General features: G+C 43.8%; 1 protein-coding gene across 2 annotated transcripts in view; it reads left to right on the forward strand.

The window, feature by feature from the left end:
- Positions 1-18,305, forward strand: part of DOCK1 (dedicator of cytokinesis 1) — a 278,548-nt gene that overhangs the window by 185,572 nt on the left and 74,671 nt on the right. For both annotated transcript variants that reach the window (XM_036385303.2, XM_036385305.2), the window contains exons 30-32: positions 14,224-14,302; positions 14,765-14,865; positions 17,697-17,755. In XM_036385303.2, the coding sequence (XP_036241196.1) occupies positions 14,224-14,302; positions 14,765-14,865; positions 17,697-17,755 (239 nt within the window). The remainder of the gene's footprint in view (positions 1-14,223; positions 14,303-14,764; positions 14,866-17,696; positions 17,756-18,305) is intronic.

Below are 18,305 nucleotides of genomic sequence, written 5' to 3' on the forward strand. Positions count from 1 at the left end.
GTCCAGGGAAGGGAATGGAGCTGGGCAGGGGCTGCAGAATCCCTGAGGAGCTGGGCAGGGGCTGCAGAATCCCTGAGGAGCTGGGCAGGGGCTGCAGAATCCCTGAGGGAGCTGGGCAGGGGCTGCAGAATCCCTGAGGAGCTGGGCAGGGGCTCAGCCTGCAGCAAAGGAGGCTCAGGGGCCCTTGTGGCTCTGCACAGCTCCTGCCAGGAGGGCACAGCCGGGGGGGTCGGGCTCTGCTCCAGGGCACAGGGACAGGAGCAGAGGGAACGGCCTCAGGCTGGGCCAGGGCAGCCTCAGGGTGGATATTTGGGAACAATTTCCTCATGGAAAGGTTTGTCCAAGCCTGGCACAGCTGCCCAGGGCAGTGCTGGAGTCCCCATCCCTGGAAGTGCTCAATAAATGTGTGGATGTGGCACTCGGGGACATGGGGCACTGCTGGCCTTGGCAGTGCTGGGGGATGGTTGGACTCGATGATCTTGGGGGTTTTCCCAACCCAAATCATTCCATGGTTTTCTGTTATCTTTGCTGCATTTCCCTGGCTCCATGCAGGGCTGGAGCAGGTGGAGTAAGTCAGAGATTATCAATAGAATCAGGAATTTTCAGGTCAGAAAAGCCCTCCAAGACCACTGAGTCCAACCATTCCCTGCACTGCCATGGCCACCACTGCCCCATGTCCTCAGCTACCACATCCCATTGGCTGAGTGCTGTTGTCATTAATTTAAGCTAAAAATACTGGTGTGATTTCCAAACCTCTGTGAATGTTTTTTAAAGGAATTCTGAAAGAAACCAAGCGACCCTCCCCAACTTCCTGTGGTGTCCAAAGCAGCTTCAAAAAAAATCTCTGTTTGTCACAACCTGAAATTCCCTAGCAGGAGTCAATTTAAACAGCTGTGACCACCCTGTAATTATGATTTGTCGCAGACTAATATTTACTTTTTTCATTCATTTAAAACCCCATTTGTTTTACTGTGTACAAATTAAGAACAAAGTGTCACGTTGGTCCCTGAATGCATAATTGCAATTAAGGTGGTGTCTTGCAGAAATAATACATGGAGGGTTAATTTGGACCACGAGCTGGTTTTAATTCTGCCTTTGTGTTTCTCTACAAGTGAATTATCCTAGGGTGGCACAGAGAAAATCACAGTTATTTGTAGCTGGGCTGTAATGTTGTGGTTTTAATGGGAGTATTTTTAATGAGGGCTTGTAGGCTGAATTGTTGATGAAAAGCAGATTAGTTCTGTTTGCTCATTCCATGAGAGGTGAGAGGCTCTGAGCAGGGTTTGTGGCCCCAGTTGGGAACTTTCCTGAAGGAAATTTGGGAATTTCTGGTAAAAATGTCAACACATGAAGAGTTCAATCACAGGAGGGCTCTGCACAATTTCTGTTTCTCCCTTTTTAGTGACATTTGACTCTTAAACATTTGGTGATGCACTGAGAATAAAAATCTGATATATAAAAATATTATATATTTTGTGATGAATTACAAATTACTAGTGAATGTGACCTAAATGAACATACTCCTATTACAGGAACAGCATTGAAGTGGTGTCATCATTTAATTCTCTCTTATGTCTTGGACTAAATTACAATTTTTGAGGCCCATTTGCACCATTAAATGCTGTGTGTGGGGTAGAAGAAGCATCTAACTTAAATATTAATAAAGTTAGAATTTCCCAATTTTAATACAGCAAGATTAATAATAAGGTAGATATATATTAAAAAAAACCCACAAACCCTTTACTGTTTTCCCCAGTAAAAGTTAAATTACTCAACCTAAACCTAAATCAAGGGGGAGAGGCAATTATTTCTTAAAAAGTGAGAGAAAAAGGAAGAAGGTCTTAAAATATTCAGGAAAAAAAATCTTTATCTCAGATGACACTTCTAGGAAAAAAAGTAAAAATTTGAAATCTTTTGCAATAATTTATGAAACTCTTATTGCTTGTTTTCTTTGAAAGTACTGTTTTTAACTGAAAATAATTCCTGAATTTCTCAATCCCTAGTTCTTCAGCAGTGACTCTCAAACCTCTTGGGCCTCTGGGTGTGATCCAAAGCAAAAGCTTTTTGTGTGGCTCCTGTAACACTAAAGCTTTGGATTGTAACACTGTAAATCATATCCCAGGTTTTGTGCTGCCACTTTCAGTATCCTTTGGGATCCGTTTTCAGGGATCAATGTCTGGATATTGCTGATGTTAAAGATGAAATTACTTAAAATCTGGACAACCTGTGTGTGCCATTCTGCTTTTAATTTCTCTGGAAATAATCCAGGAAATGGAGCTTTTTACCTTGTATAAACCTTTGATCCTATTGATCATTGCTGGCCTAGATCACTCCTGGCTGCTGCCAGGCTTTTCATAATTTCTGCTGCAGATGGAGCTGAAAACTCTGGCAGATCTGCTCTGCACAAGCATCAATGTCCATTGGAAAAGCAGATTTTTTTCCTTGCCCTTCATGGGTCACTGGATGCCAGAATCCCTCTGCATCCTGGTGTTAGTCCCTGCATCCCTCTCAGCTCATTCCCAGCTTTGTTAGGCCCAGCTTTGCTGATATCCTGAGTTTTTAGTGACCAGACAGTGCTGCCCATCCCACATGGATGCTCAAACATCACTCAAGGCAGGGATGAAGGAATTGTGAATTCTTTAGTCCTGGAATGGTGACTTTGGAGCAACCTGGGCTGTGGAACATGTCCCTGCCCATGGAATGGGATGATCTTTATGGTCCCAACCCGGACCATTCTGGGATTCTCTGATACAATCCTATAAAATGAGGATGGCTTTAGGTGTTACTCCATACACAAGCATTGGCTGAAAAAAATCGACCTGAGCATTTGCTTTGGTTGTGTTTTGTGGGTGAGAAAATCTCCTATCAGGACTAATCTAAATTTTTCCCAGTTAGGTTTTTTTTGCTTCTATGAGCCCATCAGATAATTGCAGTCTACTCCCAGAGAAGCTGCTGGCTTTCAGTGCATTGGCATTATAAATCATCTATCTAGAGAGAGCCAAACTGTGTGATTCAGGCCAGGGAAGAAGATAAAAGGAGCAGAAATGGTGCAGAAATGCTATTTGGGCTTTGTACCCAACTCTGCCTTGCCCCAGTGCAGGAGAGCCAGGCCAGGGGCATTGATGGTTGTGAAGGGACTGCCTGGTTGTCTGGTCCTTTTGAGGCTCAGGAATATTTTCCACATGGGAATTAACTTCCCTGGCACTGCATCCCCCCTGTGGGATTGATGGTGCTCCAATGTGCTGGTGTCCAGCTCCCAAATTCCAAGGAAATAAGCCTTGCACAGTTTTGGAAATTCTCTTATTGCTGTGTTCACACTGAATCAAACTTTTCCATGGCTCTGCCTTGGGAAGGGGAGGATTCATCCAAGGGCAGGTTATTGCACTGTCTCAAACTCACCTGTCAGAAATTAAATGTTAGCCCTGTGGTGCTCTAAAGCACTGTTTGTTTTTCAATAGCCACAGAATTTCCTCTAGTTCAACAATTGTTTGGCCACTCAGCATAATTTAGTAGCTTAAAGAGCTTTCTTGGGATTAACAGAGGGAGTGAAATTAAAGTATTGCATAAAAGGAATCACAGAGAACCTGATTTCAGAGAATCCCTGAATGGTTTGGCTGGGAGGGACTTTAAAGCCCATCCAGATCCAGCCCTGCCATGGCAGGGACATCTTCCACTGTCCCAGGGTGCTCCAACCCCTGTCCAACCCAGCCTTGGACACTTCCAGGAATCCTGGAGCAGGGAAGGATTTACATCCACAATTCTATTTCATTGCTTGTTTGATACAAACCACTTTTTATCCCAGCCTTTGTCCCATTGACACACTTGGCTGTGTTTTTGTGACCCTGACTGTGTTTGCCTCTTGGGCTTTGATTTCACCAGGCAGAAACTAATCCCCAGCTGGAAAATTCTGGGCAGGATTGGCATGTCCAAGGCAGCACTGAATCCTGCCTGCAGCCTAACAGAGCTCCCAGACCTTGGTGTGATTGATCCCTGCAGAAAGGCTGCAGGGGATCTGTTTGTGGGGTTGGCATGTCCTTCTGCTGCCCTGCAGAACAGAAAAACCCACATTATAAATGGCATTGTGTGCCCTGCCAGGCTGATTTTTGTGCTGGGACTATTTGTGGGCTGTGCAGGGTGATTTAGCCCATCCCACAGAGCCAGAAATCCTGCTCAGAGCCACCGAGGGGCTGGGCTCCTGTGCTGGGGGCTCCTGTGTCTGGCAGGTGTTGAAGCATCCCAGTGAAACATTTATTCCACTCCAGAGGTGTCAGGCAGGGTGCTGAGGGAGCTCTGGGAAGATTCCTTTTATACAATACTTTAATTTTTAATTTTAATACACTCCCTCTGTTAATCCCAAGAAAGTTCTTTAAGCTACTTCTTTAAATTATGCTGTGTGGCCAAACGATTGTTGAACTAGAGGAAATTCTGTGGCTATTGAAACACAAACAGTGCTTTGGAGCACCACTAACATCTGATTTCTGACAGGTGAGTTTGAGACAGTGCAATAACCTCCAGGCACAGCTGCCCTTGGGTGGATCCTCCCCTTCCCAAGGGAGAGCTATGGGAAAGTTTGCTTCAATATGGACACGGCAATAAGAGAATCTCCAGAACTGTGCAAAGTGGGGATCCTGTGCAGGGTTGATCAGGCTGAGGGAGCCATGGAAGAGCAGCAGAGCAGGGATCTTGTGCAGGGTTGATCAGGCTGAGGGAGCCATGGGAGAGCAGCAGAGCAGGGATCCTGTGCAGGGTTGATGAGGCTGAGGGAGCCATGGGAGAGCAGCAGAGCAGGGATCTTGTGCAGGGTTGATCAGGCTGAGGGAGCCATGGGAGAGCAGCAGAGCAGGGATCTTGTGCAGGGTTGATCAGGCTGAGGGAGCCATGGGAGAGCAGCAGAGCAGGGATCTTGTGCAGGGTTGATCAGGCTGAGGGAGCCATGGGAGAGCAGCAGAGCAGGGATCTTGTGCAGGGTTGATCAGGCTGAGGGAGCCATGGGAGAGCAGCAGAGCAGGGATCCTGTGCAGGGGTTGATCACGCTGAGGGAGCTCTGGGAGAGCAGCAGAGCAGGGATCCTGTGCAGGGTTGATCAGGCTGAGGGAGCCATGGAAGAGCAGCAGAGCAGGATCCTGTGCAGGGTTGATGAGGCTGAGGGAGCCATGGAAGAGCAGAAGAGCAGGGATCTTGTGCAGGGTTGATGAGGCTGAGGGAGCTCTGGGAGAGCAGCAGAGCAGGGATCTTGTGCAGGGTTGATCAGGCTGAGGGAGCCATGGGAGAGCAGCAGAGCAGGATCTTGTGCAGGGTTGATCAGGCTGAGGGAGCCATGGGAGAGCAGCAGAGCAGGATCCTGTGCAGAGGTTGGCAGCTGGGTGAGGTGGGCAGGATGGGCACAGGAGGCGAGCACAGCTCCCATCTCGCTTGGCTCCCTCCTTCACACACCCCAGTGCCTCCCTGAAACCTTCTGGGTCACTTTAATATCTGAGAGCCACCCTTTGGATCAAGCACAGGCTTACCTAAAGCTCCAGCAGGATGGTGTTTTACTTTGCCAGCATTAGTGTTCCCTTCACAAAGTTGTCAGCAGCCATGGCACAGCCTGGCAGAGCGGCTGCTGAGGTTTATTCTGCTCATCTCTTACAAGAAATCACATTTTAACCTCTTCCCAGGGAGTCTCTGCTTGCTGGGGAGATGGACTCCAGTTTTGTGAAGGTTCAGCTCTTCTGGGCACTGCCTCTGTGCTTGTGATTGCTTGGGTTAGAAAATAAAAGTCATGGTAAGGCATTGGGATAATTCAGCTCCCATGGAAACTTTCTGCCATCAGAATGAACCTCACATTTTGGGGGAAACTTCAGCAAATGCAATTTCTGAACAACCCTGATTGGTGACCCCAGCACTGAAGAGGTGATAACCCAACCTTTGCAGATTGCTTTCTTTTTCCTCATTGCTAGTCTCTGGTGGAATTTGATAAATTAAGTACCTGCAGGAAAAAAGGGAGATTCTTTTCCAAGCAACATCAGGACATTTGTTTAGCCAGGTGCAATTGTCTTCCCAATTGATGGCAAGATGGATGAGAAGGCCAAATAATTTGAAATGTAGCAGATCAATTCTATTGATTTATCCATAAGTAGCTAAAGTGGCCTTAATCACCTGCAGTATCCATGGAAATGGGGAAGGAGCAGAGGCCAGTGCTGTCACCACAGAGCAAGGGAGGTTCCTCTGCTGCAAACCCTGAGGTACTGTCAAGTATTTGCAACCATTTTGCCAAATTCAGCCAGAACTTCCATGTTTTGCAGGAAGATTTGCCTGTCATGTCCTTTCCCAGCCTTTCTGTGAATTACTTTAATTATTTCTCTTTCTGGACTGAATGTTTGTGTGAAAAGCCGCTCAATAGGGGGAAAAAAATCAACTTCTTCTATATTGATTTTTACCTCTGCAAAATGTGGTTGGATTCCTTTGTGAAATCAAGTCAAAACAAGAACTGAGGTGAAAAGCTGGGTGGTGAGGCCCTGGCCCAGAGAAGCTCCAAGGCCAGGCTGGAGCAGCCTGGGACAGTGGGAGGTGTCCCTGCCATGGCAGGGTGGCACTGGGTGATCTTTAAAGTGCCTTCCCACCCAAACCCTTCTGGAGTTCTCTGATCTTTACCAGGGGAAGGTGATGGTTTCTGTTCCTAGCAAAGGCTTTCTGCATTTTACTGAGCATTGCACTACAATGAAATGCTTGTTTAATAACTCACCTGATGGCACAGATCCCTTCCAGCAGCACTCCAACAAATTACATTTGTTTGATATTACAAGCTCTGCTGGGAGTTTTTGCCAGCTGCCACAATAGAAAGTCTCTTGGAATTCAGCAAGTCTGCCTCCTTTAGAATAATAACTTTGGAGTAGAGGAATAGTATCACCGTCCACTTGCAAGAGATGCTACTTTGCCAGCATTGTAGCCTTAAAAACCTCCTAAATTAAATTGTCTGCTAGCATTTCCATTAGAAAACGTAATTTCCAAGTTTTTATTGCTCTGCCATAAAATTCTCCAGGTGCTAAAATTGAGTATGGACTGTTCTATCCATGGAGATAAAATTCCAGGAGGCAAAGTTGCTTTGGGAAAGAGGACAGAAGGCTAAAACCTCTTCTTTCCTGCACTCAAAGTCATCCAAAACCCACAGCTGAGACCTCAGACACATAGACAAGGCAGGAGCAGAGTGAGGGCAGTCAGATCCGTGGTCATCCAAGCAGATCCCAACCCTTGGAGAGACTCAGACCCCGCCTGGACACAGCCCTGAGCTTGCCACAGAGGCACCTTGGACACAGAACCCCTTGTGCCTCCTGGTTTTTGGTAGTCAGCCCACAAGTTTGTCCTTCAGCATTTTGTAACTCACTTATTTTTCATTCATCTTTGTTTCAGAGGGCACCAGCCCAGAATACAAATGAGGGGAGAGCTATCAGTGATTAGAGATAATGTGCTAAAGCTGGGGCTGAAATATTTGTTAGAAAATAGGTTAATAAAGTGACATGGAGCACCTGTGCTGCTGTGGAGCGGGCATTATGAGGAGATTATGCTAATGTAGGTATTTAGTAGCAAGTCTTCTTTGGGATTACTCTCTGCTATTATCATCCTCAGCTCAGGAATTGTAATTCAAAAGGCAGCAAATGATCAAGGATTTAGTTTTTTTTTGGTTTTTTTTAAGTTTTGACTGCTCTTTAGCCTGCTGAATTAGAGGATGTTGCAAGAAATCTTTTAAACACTTTTTAAATGTTCTTTAAGAGAAAGAAGTGGACTGGGCAGGGATGTGTAAATATAAAGAAGTGTTGAATTAAATTAATTTGTTAGTGGTGAGCAGCTGGTAGGCCTGGAGGCCCAAAGGCAGGTGAAGAGGGAAAGAAAAGAGACAAAATTTGGGAAGGGAGAAAACTGAGGGAGATGCAAGGGTATCCTCCAGGCTGAGCCATTGAAATGACTTTGAGTCTCCTATGGTGAGACACCTCAAATTCTGGGGGCAATTTTGGACCCTTCTCAACAAGACAAACATGGAGGGGCTGGAGGGTGTCCAGGGAAGGGAATGGTGCTGGGAAGGGGCTGCAGAATCCCTGAGGAGCTGGGCAGGGGCTGGAGAATCCCTGAGGAGCTGGGCAGGGGCTGGAGAATCCCTGAGGAGCTGGGCAGGGGCTGCAGAATCCCTGAGGAGCTGGGCAGGGGCTGGAGAATCCCTGAGGAGCTGGGCAGGGGCTGCAGAATCCCTGAGGGAGCTGGGCAGGGCCTGGAGAATCCCTGAGGAGCTGGGCAGGGGCTGCAGAATCCCTGAGGAGCCGGGCAGGGGCTGCAGAATCCCTGAGGGAGCTGGGCAGGGGCTGCAGAATCCCTGAGGGAGCCGGGCAGGGGCTGCAGAATCCCTGAGGGCGCTGGGCAGGGGCTGCAGAATCCCTGAGGGAGCCGGGCAGGGGCTGCAGAATCCCTGAGGGAGCTGGGCAGGGGCTCAGCCTGGAGCAAAGGAGGCTCAGGGGCCCTTGTGGCTCTGCACAGCTCCTGCCAGGAGGGCACAGCCGGGGGGGGTCGGGCTCTGCTCCAGGGCACAGGGACAGGAGCAGAGGGAACGGCCTCAGGCTGGGCCAGCAGAGATTTAGGTTGAATGCTGGGGAAAATTTATTTTTTAAATTCATAAGTAAGAAAAAAGCTGTTTAAAAACTCTGCTTTGCAAGAGGGATGGAGGGGTTTGAGGTGAGGGGTGTTCAGAGAAGGCTTTGCTGGGCTGTTGGTGCCTTCCTAAACCTTTGCTGAGGTTTGGGTTCTCTCTGGGGTTTCCAGGACTGGGGCTGTTGTTTCCCACCCAGCCTGACAAGAGAAGAGGACTCTGGCTGCCATAAGCACATGGAATTTGTCTCCCAGAGAAGCAGAGCCCAGGCATGGGGAGCATGATGATGTGCAGGAAGGCTGATCAGCTGCAATAAAGCATTCATTATCCTTCCATCTAAATTAACTGAAATGACATCATAATAGTGCCTTTTAGAACCTCACTGCAAATTCCCTCTCTTTTATTAAATTATCACCTAAACCAAAATTATTTTAAGCTGTATCTGTGTATTCTTGTTTAGATAATCATTAAGGAAGTCATTTTCTCATTCTTTTTCTTTCTTTCTTTTTGATGTTTGCTTAAGGGAAAACAGTGGGGAGGACATTCCTAGTTTGTATTGTTCCTTTTTCTGTCAGAAATTTCCCTGTCAGAAATACTTTGCATAAACACTCACAGTGTAAATCCAAATCCTTGGGTACTGGAGCTAACTAAATAACTTGCCAAATGGCATAGGCTGTAAAAATATTTCTACTTTTTAAATATTTCTCTTTGGATTATTCCTCCAGAGCAGTGTTTCTGCAGAGGCAGTTGGATGGGTGTTACATCCTGCACCCAACTTTCCTCAGTTCCTGCAGCTCCTGCAAATACTTTCCAACAGTGTCAGAACTGAGTGAGAGAAAACAGGGCACAAAATGTTTTTAAACATGAACAAATCAGGGCACTTGACTAATTAGGAGGGAGAAGGGCAGAATAAAAAGTGACTGAACCTGAGAAAGGGCTAAAAAAAGAATTGTTTGGCACAGGGACTCCTGTTCCATTTATAAATCACATCCCTCTGTCCCTCCTTCATTTACAATTGCCACTGGAAGTCAGGGTTTGATGTATGTTCCCACCTCCTGGAGGCAGTGAGGTTGTTTGGAGGGAAGAAAGGACCTTTTGGAAAACTACAGAATCCAACCATTAATTTTTGCTCTGTTTGGTGAAGCAATCTCTGCATCCACAAACCAATTAAGCACCTCTGGGCCCAGTGGGAGTGAATAATAATCAATAACAGAAACATTCCCAGGAGTCAGGGGTTGAAATTGGAGTCAGTTCATGAACCAGCAGCACACTCCTGGATGGATGAACTCTGGAGTGAGAGCCATAAAGGGGAGAAATTACTGGAGAATTGGAGAAATCAGAACTGCCTGAGGCAGGGCAAGGTGAATGGGCCCAAGCTGGTCACTGAGATTTGGTCACCTGGATTTTTGGTTTGGTTTTTTTTGAGAATTTCTGCTTTTTATGACCTGTATTTCCTAACTGACCTTTACCATGGTTTCTCCATCTCCTTTTCCCTGCCTTCCCTCACCTGAGCTCCCAGCCATACTTTTATGTCACATTCAGAAGGTGGTGGGCAATTCACTGTTCCTGCTGGATCATGGAGAGCTGATACAGATCTGGTCAGGAAATGCATAAACAGGGATCAACTGCCAAAAAATCCTGGTGACAGAAAAAAGGTTGTGGGGACACCTTAAAGCCTCTCTCAGGGGCTCCAGGAGAGCTGCAGAAGGACTGGGGACAAGGGAGGAAAAAGGGGAACTGGCTTTAAGCTGAAAGTGGGTGGATTTAGATGGGATACTGGGAAGGAAATGTACCCTGTGAGGGTGGGCAGCCCTGGCACAGGGTGCCCAGAGCAGCTGGGGCTGCCCCTGCATCCCTGGCAGTGCCCAAGGCCAGGCTGGACACTGGGGCTGGGAGCACCTGGGACAGTGGGAGGTGTCCCTGCCATGGATAGGGTGGAATGGATGGCATTTAAGGTCCCTTCCAACCAAACTGATTCTGATTCTGCTCTGTGGAAGGTCTCTAAACACAAAATAAGAGGACAGTCCCTGCCTCAGAGATCAAACTACAACAGGAATCTCTGGATGCCCTTGGAGCCATCCCCATCCCCCCTTCCCCAGAGCTCACACAATAGCCTCCTCTGTCCAGGCTGTTGATTTTGTTCTTTGGTGGATTTTTATGCCCTTCTTTCTTCCACATATCCTGAAGTGACTTCCTTCTGTAATCATATTCCTTCTATTCCAATCACATCATAGAAAATGTTAATTTCCTGCTTTTAATTGGGTTGATAAAGTCTTTTGTCTCACAAATCTTTCCCAGTACATTCGGATTAGGTTTTGTTGTCTTACATGCCAGCACAGTCCATTGTGTTGGGTTCCAGGCTCTGAACTTCTCCCTTTCTCAAAGTTTAACTTCTGTGGCTCTTCCTGACATGGATAATAAATTCTTTTGTTCATTGAAACTGAATTTCAAGAAGAGCACTTCTTTTTATGCACACACAACTGGGAGCCAATCTTGGTTATTAATTACAGCGAGATAAGGGCTGGCACTGCAAGGGATGCTCTCCAGCTGAGAGTTTGGATTATTTATCCCTTGGCCCAGTGATGTCCAAGTCCACCTTTTATCCTTGAGAGTGTTCCAGCAGCCAGTTCCTTTCTTCTTCAGTACAGAACTGTTGCTTTTGGGTTAATTCCACTTATTCAGAAGAGCCACTTCTTGCTTCATTTTCCGTTTTCTCCAACTTCTGACAGTGAAGTTACTGACAATTGTCAGGACCTGCTTTGGAGGAGGAGGAGGAGGAGGATTTAACACCTGGAATGATAAAGTATTTCAGCTTCCTCTTTCATTTTTTATTTGGGCATAAACCTGAACTGTTTTTATATTCATGAGTTGCAGCAACTTCCCAGATGATAACAAAGCATTGCCCAGGTTCCAGCCAAGAATTCATCCAGCATGATTTTTTACTGTGGAAATTCTCTCTGCAGAGTAGTGATCTTGCTACTTCTACTTGTCAATATTTTAATAAATATATTTTTTAAGTTAACTTCATTAGATAAAAAAAATCTTAATTTTGCTCTTTGCTCTTGGCACTGGAGGTGCTGAAATATCCTGCAAAGTGCTGTGAGGTTTGCATGACATTTGATTTGCAAATGAAGATAGACTGTAATAATAATTGTAGTAGTAGGAGTAGGAGTAGTAGTAGTAGAAGAAATAATAATGATGATGATGATGATATTGGTAATGATGATGATGTTCTGTTGACTGTCACTGGGGTTTCTCCACTGACCTAAGTAGGAAGTTTTTATCCAGTCACAGAATGATTGATCAAATCAAAAATAAATTGGGATTCCTGTAATTCAGAAGGCAACATTAGGTCTCTCAATCTCTTCTTTGGGATGTTCCTTTACGAAAAATTGGAGGAATTCCTGGCTTCCTGAATCCCCCTGATGCCCAGGGGTTGTTTAACTCCAGCTCCACTTGAACACATGCTCTGTGCTCTGCTCCTTTTCCAGTGGCAAACACAGCAGAATTTGTATTATTTATTCTTTGTTGGTATTCCCTAGAATTAATATAAAGGAAAAATGAGAGTTACAATTTAAAGAAAAATAATGGTATATGAAGTAATGAGATTGTGCCAAAGCTTAATTAGATGGAGCAGATTGAATACATTCCAGTGATGTCTTAAGGCAGCATCATTAAGCTGGAGGCACAATCCTGCCTGAGTTGGAACCAGTTTTATGTCCATGAGGAAGCAGCCTGGGATGGCCCCTGCACCACGTTAAATTGTTAATTTTGGGGGAATATTTACAGATCTCCTGGTATTATCAGCTAACAAAAGCACAAGGCAAAGCAGGGCTAAGGAGGGAATAAAACTGGTGATTGTGTGATCACACAGATAAGCTCGATTTCAATCTTAGTTTGTGCTACAGCTCAGTAATTGAATCACAGATCTCCAATCCATTTATTTTGGAGCAGTGCAGGGTGTTCATTTGTGTGCTGGATTCAGCTCGTTTATAAAATCTCTTAATGAAGTGCTTGCCCAAAACACTGACAAAGACACTGAAGGGCTGAAATTCCTCCTTGGCTGTGCTGGGTGCAAGTGCAGAGATGTCTCTGTCATCTTAGTTATAAATAATAATATTATGAAACACACCTGTATATATATTTTTTTATGTATATTTGCGTATATCTTAAAAATACTTTCATATTTTAATTATTTTTCTGTTTTCCTTTCTAAATTTAATTTTAGTTTTCCCATTTAGATCCTTTCTTTCTCCTCCATAATTCTGCCATGGGGATGATCTGACCTTACACTACAGATACATCCCAGTGGCATCAAATTTTCCCCTTTATTAATTTATTTCAATATATAAATAAATAAACTCTCTTAGCTTCCTGATAAATTTATGTACATATTGAAATATTTATGAATGTATGTACATATTGATATATTTATATAAATACATCAATATGTTCATAAATAATCTCTTGGCAACATATTGCCCATATATAAATATATAAATATTTATAAATAATGTCTGTTTCCATCATGTTGGATTATCTGGAGGCTTCTTTTCTCTTGGATACCGATCTTTCAGCTAATTTTTTTTTTTTTCAGGAGAAATTGCTAATTATCTGAAATTCAGTACAAACCCTTTCTAGCTGCTTTGTTTTAAATAATTCTGCCTTTTTTTTTTTTTTGTTTTTAATTGGCCAGTCTGAAGGAAAATAATATTTTTATTTGCAGTAGTGAACTTTCTTTTTCAATATTGGCTTTGGGGGTGGGGAAAAAGCAAACCCAGAACATGTCAGGAGGGGTTTTCATCATTTTTGGGGACTCTGAGGAGACACAGATCTCTCTCCCAGCCTGCTCCAAGGAGCAGCTCATTTGTCTGGGCATTAGCTGGCAGCTGCACAGCATAAATTTGGAGTTTGCAGGGGGAATCTCATGTTTGTTTTGAAAATGGAGATCAGGCTACCAAGGAATAATCAGTTTATTTTTCAGCACCATGAATATGTAGTGCCCTACTTCTCCTGTGCCATTTGGTTTTCTCTTTCAAGCCTGTCAGGCCAACTCCTTTTGCAATTTAAGAGGTGTTTTAGAAACTCTATAAGCTACAGTGGGTACTGAATTACCATTTTGGAAATAGAGCAGTGAACAACGTTCTAAAGTCTGTCCTTCCCCAGCATTTCTGTTGTGCCATAAGTGGAGGGGGTTTTTTTTTGCCTCATGTGTTTAAAAACGTGTTTTTCTTGACCTTTAAGTTAAAGTACAACTAGTTGCGCGCCTGGCTTAGACACAACACTGTAACTTTAAAAATTTATGTCTATATAGTGCTAATAAACTGAATTTTTAATGATCTCTTGATTATGAAAAGATATTTTAAAGACAAGTGATTTTATCCCAAACACTCCCTCTGTTTCTGCATATGCTAATTTACTTGATTAATTTGGAGAACATCTGCATAGAATTCTGTACACTTACCAGTGGTGAGATCACACTGCTTTTCAAGTATCAGCCTCAAATTTCACTTTCCAGACAGACTCGGATTTTGTGTCTAATTGGGATGCCAAATATACAAAGGTACCCCAGAAGTGTGTAATTATGTAATTTTCTCTTGATCTTTCAGAGTCTTCCTGCGAGCAATTAATCAGTATGCAGATATGCTAAACAAAAAATTCCTTGATCAAACCAACTTTGAGTTACAGGTAAGAAAAAACTCCCAGTTTGACTGGAATAAATTATATTAATGTAATAAATTTCTGCCCTGGGTAGTTTTGGGGGTTTATTAATCATTTATTTATGGCTGTGAACCCCAGTTATCCCAGTTAAATCATTCCAGGCTCAGCAGGTGTTGTGATCCATTCCTGACTTGTGGGTCTTGTCACAGAATCACAGAATCACAGCAGGGTTTGGCTTGGGATTCTGCCTGAATCATCAAAACACAAAGAATTGGGATTTGTAGCTGGGAAATATTTGTTGGAAACATAAAGGCAACGAGGAGCTGTATTAAGAATTTATCAAGAAACACCATCTCTGTGGTGTCTGTTCTTTTCTCCTTTAAATATTTATGTGCATAATTTAAAGACTTTTCAGTTGTTTTGTAGGTCTGTAGAGAAACATTTCAGAGAATTAATGGAATTTCTTTTTGTCATTTTGGGGGCTTTCAGCTCTGGAACAACTATTTCCACCTGGCTGTTGCTTTTCTCACACAAGAATCTTTACAACTGGAGAATTTTTCAAGTGCTAAAAGAGCAAAAATCCTTAACAAGTAAGTCCTGCTCATCATCTAAATCATGGCCAAGATCTCGAGGTCTATTGCCATAATTTCAGTTTAATTTCTTTGCTAAATCTATTCAAATTGAGATGCAATCAGGGGATAATGAAAGGTTGGGTTGAAAAACATGAATCAAGTGTTGTGTGTGTTTCTGCCCTGGCGTGGAGATCTGAATTTCACCATTCATTAGGGATGAATTCAGTGTTTGCTGCTGCAGGATGCTCAGAAAGTCAAGATTCTCATGTTCACATGTTACAGAACTGCATTTTGAAAGCACTTCAGCTTTGTGCTTCTTCCAATCTCATTTTATGTCTGCTCTTTATTGTTCATCCCTGACTTGTTGAGGGCATTTTGGTGCTCCAGCCTGTTCCACTGGGCTGTCCCTGAAGGATGGGGTGAGGTGGGGTGGGTGCAGCCATTTCCTCCTTCTGGGGGATCATTCCCTGCCTCCAACCACCCCACTGCCAGCCAGAGTCCCACAGCAAAGGAAAGCTGTCAAAAGGGGGAAAAAAGCCTGGGAATGAGAGTGGAACATGAAGATTCTGTTAAAACAGAGTGAATAAGGGTGGAGAAACCTCTAAGATCATGGAGTCCAAGGCCACCACTGCCCCAAGTCCCTCAGTGCCACATCCTTGCAGTTTTTAGATCCCTGCAGGGGTGGGAAACTCCACCTGAACTGCCAATTCCAATGCCTGACCAGCCTCTGAGGGAGGAATTTTTCCCAACTCTCCATTTAACCTCCCCTGGCACAACTTGAGGCTGTTTTCCCCTTGTCCTGTTGATATTTCTCCTGCCTTTTATTGGTGTTCCACAGTAGTGACCTTATTATTGCTTAACTAAACACCAAGCTCTGCAAAGAGCCAGTGTTGTGATTTCAGGCAGAGTGTGTGGATTCTTTTTCTATTTGGGAAGAGCAGCTGGAAAAGCCAGGTGTTCCCACAGCCAGTGAGGTCACCAAAATGGGGAATTTCCAAGCTGTGATTCCCTGAACAAGCACAGCTCAGGCTTCTGGTGTGTACATTAAATAAAATGTGTCTATATAGAGAAAGAAAATGCATTTTGTATCCCTTCACCTTCCCAATCCAGGCCTTTCTGTCTGTCATTATGATAAGAGAAATCCCAGGGGGACTGGGGACAGTTCATCACTGCTGCAGTGACTTGGTTTTAAAGGCTTTTTGCTCGTGTGGCTTTTGGGTTTTGACCAGAAAATTCAGGACGGGCTCCACATCCCATCCCATCCCTTTTTATGGGAGCCAAGTTTTCCTTGCAAACTCCACCACTCCTCCTGAGTTTTGAGGTGTTTCCTTTGGAAGCTCTGCTCTACCTGAGCCTTGAAAGAGAATTTTAAAGCACTTTAGGATCTGCTCTACCTGGGACTCATGGGGCTTCCTTGATGATGAAACAGGAATATTTACAAGTTCAGTGGAAAAGTGGTGTCAAGCAGAGCTCAGGGTTTGGGGCTTGTGCTATAAATACCATAAAAAACATTATAGATAAAGGGTTTTCTACAGAAATTGAGCTGGTGTTGCAGAGCCAGGTGTATTTTATTTAAGGAAATTGAACTGGTATTGTAAAGGCAGGTATATTTTACTTAGGAAATTGAGATGGTTTTGCAGGTAAATTTTATTTAATTAAATTTAGAATCCCTTTGCTCTCTCTGCCCAGCACCTATGAGAGCATTTTAGTCCAGCTCAGACTCTTGACCTGAACAAAGAGCCAAAAGCTGAGCTGGAAATTGCTGTCAAATACATCTGTGGACTGATAATTCCTCTTTATCAGGATGAGAACCAGAGGCACAAATTTCCTTGGAGTGATTTTTATAATAAGCAGAGCAGTTTATCTCACTGAAGGAATTCAAGGAATCAACAGACATTTCTCACTGCTAATATAAGTAAATAAATTAAGTAATTTGAAGTGGTTGCTTAATAAAGTTTGCAAAATTGTAAATCTTTGTTCATAATGAATTTGCAAATTGCTATTTTCAGTTTAATCAGGTTTTGGAGACAGGAATCAAGACAATAAATTTGAGATTCAATAAATGCATGGTCTGGAGGCACTTTCATTGCTGTGTGAAGGCACTTCTGTGTCAAAGGGGATGTAATTAATCAGTTAATTCAATATCACACTCACCCATCTTTTTAAGTACATATTTCAATTAAAACGTCAAATATTTAATAATTAAAATTTAATTATTGTAATTTGTAGGTTTTGCTAAACATTGCATTTAAGCATTAGATAATAGCAGATTCTTAATGATGCAGAAGATTCCCTTTAATCCTTATTAATGACTGGGTGTCTCACTATTATCCCCCAGAAATCCTACAAGTTGCCAGATATTACAGTTTGGCTCATCTTGTGATTTAAGTAAGGATCTTTAACTTGCAAATATTCCGTGTAGCAAATGCATCCTTGGAGCTCGTTAGGGTTCTGATCCCATCATTAATGAAGGCATTGGGATCATTTCCACTCATCAAAGCTTTCCTGAGCAGAGGGAGGGGAGTAGAGAATGGCCCTGAGGGGACATGGGAGGTGTTGGTGCCACCAGCTTTAGGGTGGGTGGGCTCCCACCTCTGCCAGGGACCATGGGATGCTGGAATTGCTGAGGCTGGAAACCCTTTTTCCCCAGATTTTGATGTTGGCAGAAGCATTGCTGAGCTGGTGGGAGGTAGCCAGGTAATCTCAGTAGTGTGGGTCCCACTTGAGAACCTGTTCTGGAGTTTCTTCCCTTTTTGAAGACTGTGAATCTGATTTGGAAATGAGATTTATCTGCTTGTACGTCTTAGATTTCTTTTGTTTTAATGCTGGTTTTGGTTTTCTTTTTCAAGGTATGGGGACATGAGGAGGCAGATTGGGTTTGAGATCAGGGACATGTGGTACAACCTGGGTAAGTATCCTAAGCATGTGTTCCCTTCAGTGTTCCCAAAAAAACATTTAGAGGGATATTCCTGGAAAAATTCAGTGCCAGGTTGGATGGGACTTGGAGCAACCTGCTCTATGGAAGGTGTCATTCCTGCCCATGGAATGAGATGTCTTTGGTGTCCCTTCCAACCCAAACCATCCCATGACTCTCTAAAATGAATTTGCTTTCTCTTGAAACAAAAGTATGCCTGCAGAAAGCTTTTAGAAATCAGGTGATTTAAGAAATCAAGCCACCTCTACATGTTTAATTCACCATCTGGGTAGGCACATCACTCTTGTTAATATTTATTTGTCTGTGTTTTTTGTGAGTTTCAGCCTCTTCTGAACACAAAGCCATTGTTGTGGTGATACCTATTCAATGGGGTTTTTTTCCCCCTTAAAAATAACTATATACACATGTATTTATATTTACTCACTTGAGGATGCAGTACCTGCAACTGTAGCAAAATGGATGTGTCCAAGGGTTCTCAGTACCTCAGCCTGGAATTCTGCATAAATTCTGCTTTTCAGCCTTG

Source organism: Molothrus ater, chromosome 8, assembly GCF_012460135.2.
Source record: "Molothrus ater isolate BHLD 08-10-18 breed brown headed cowbird chromosome 8, BPBGC_Mater_1.1, whole genome shotgun sequence".
NCBI classification, from domain to species: domain Eukaryota; kingdom Metazoa; phylum Chordata; class Aves; order Passeriformes; family Icteridae; genus Molothrus; species Molothrus ater.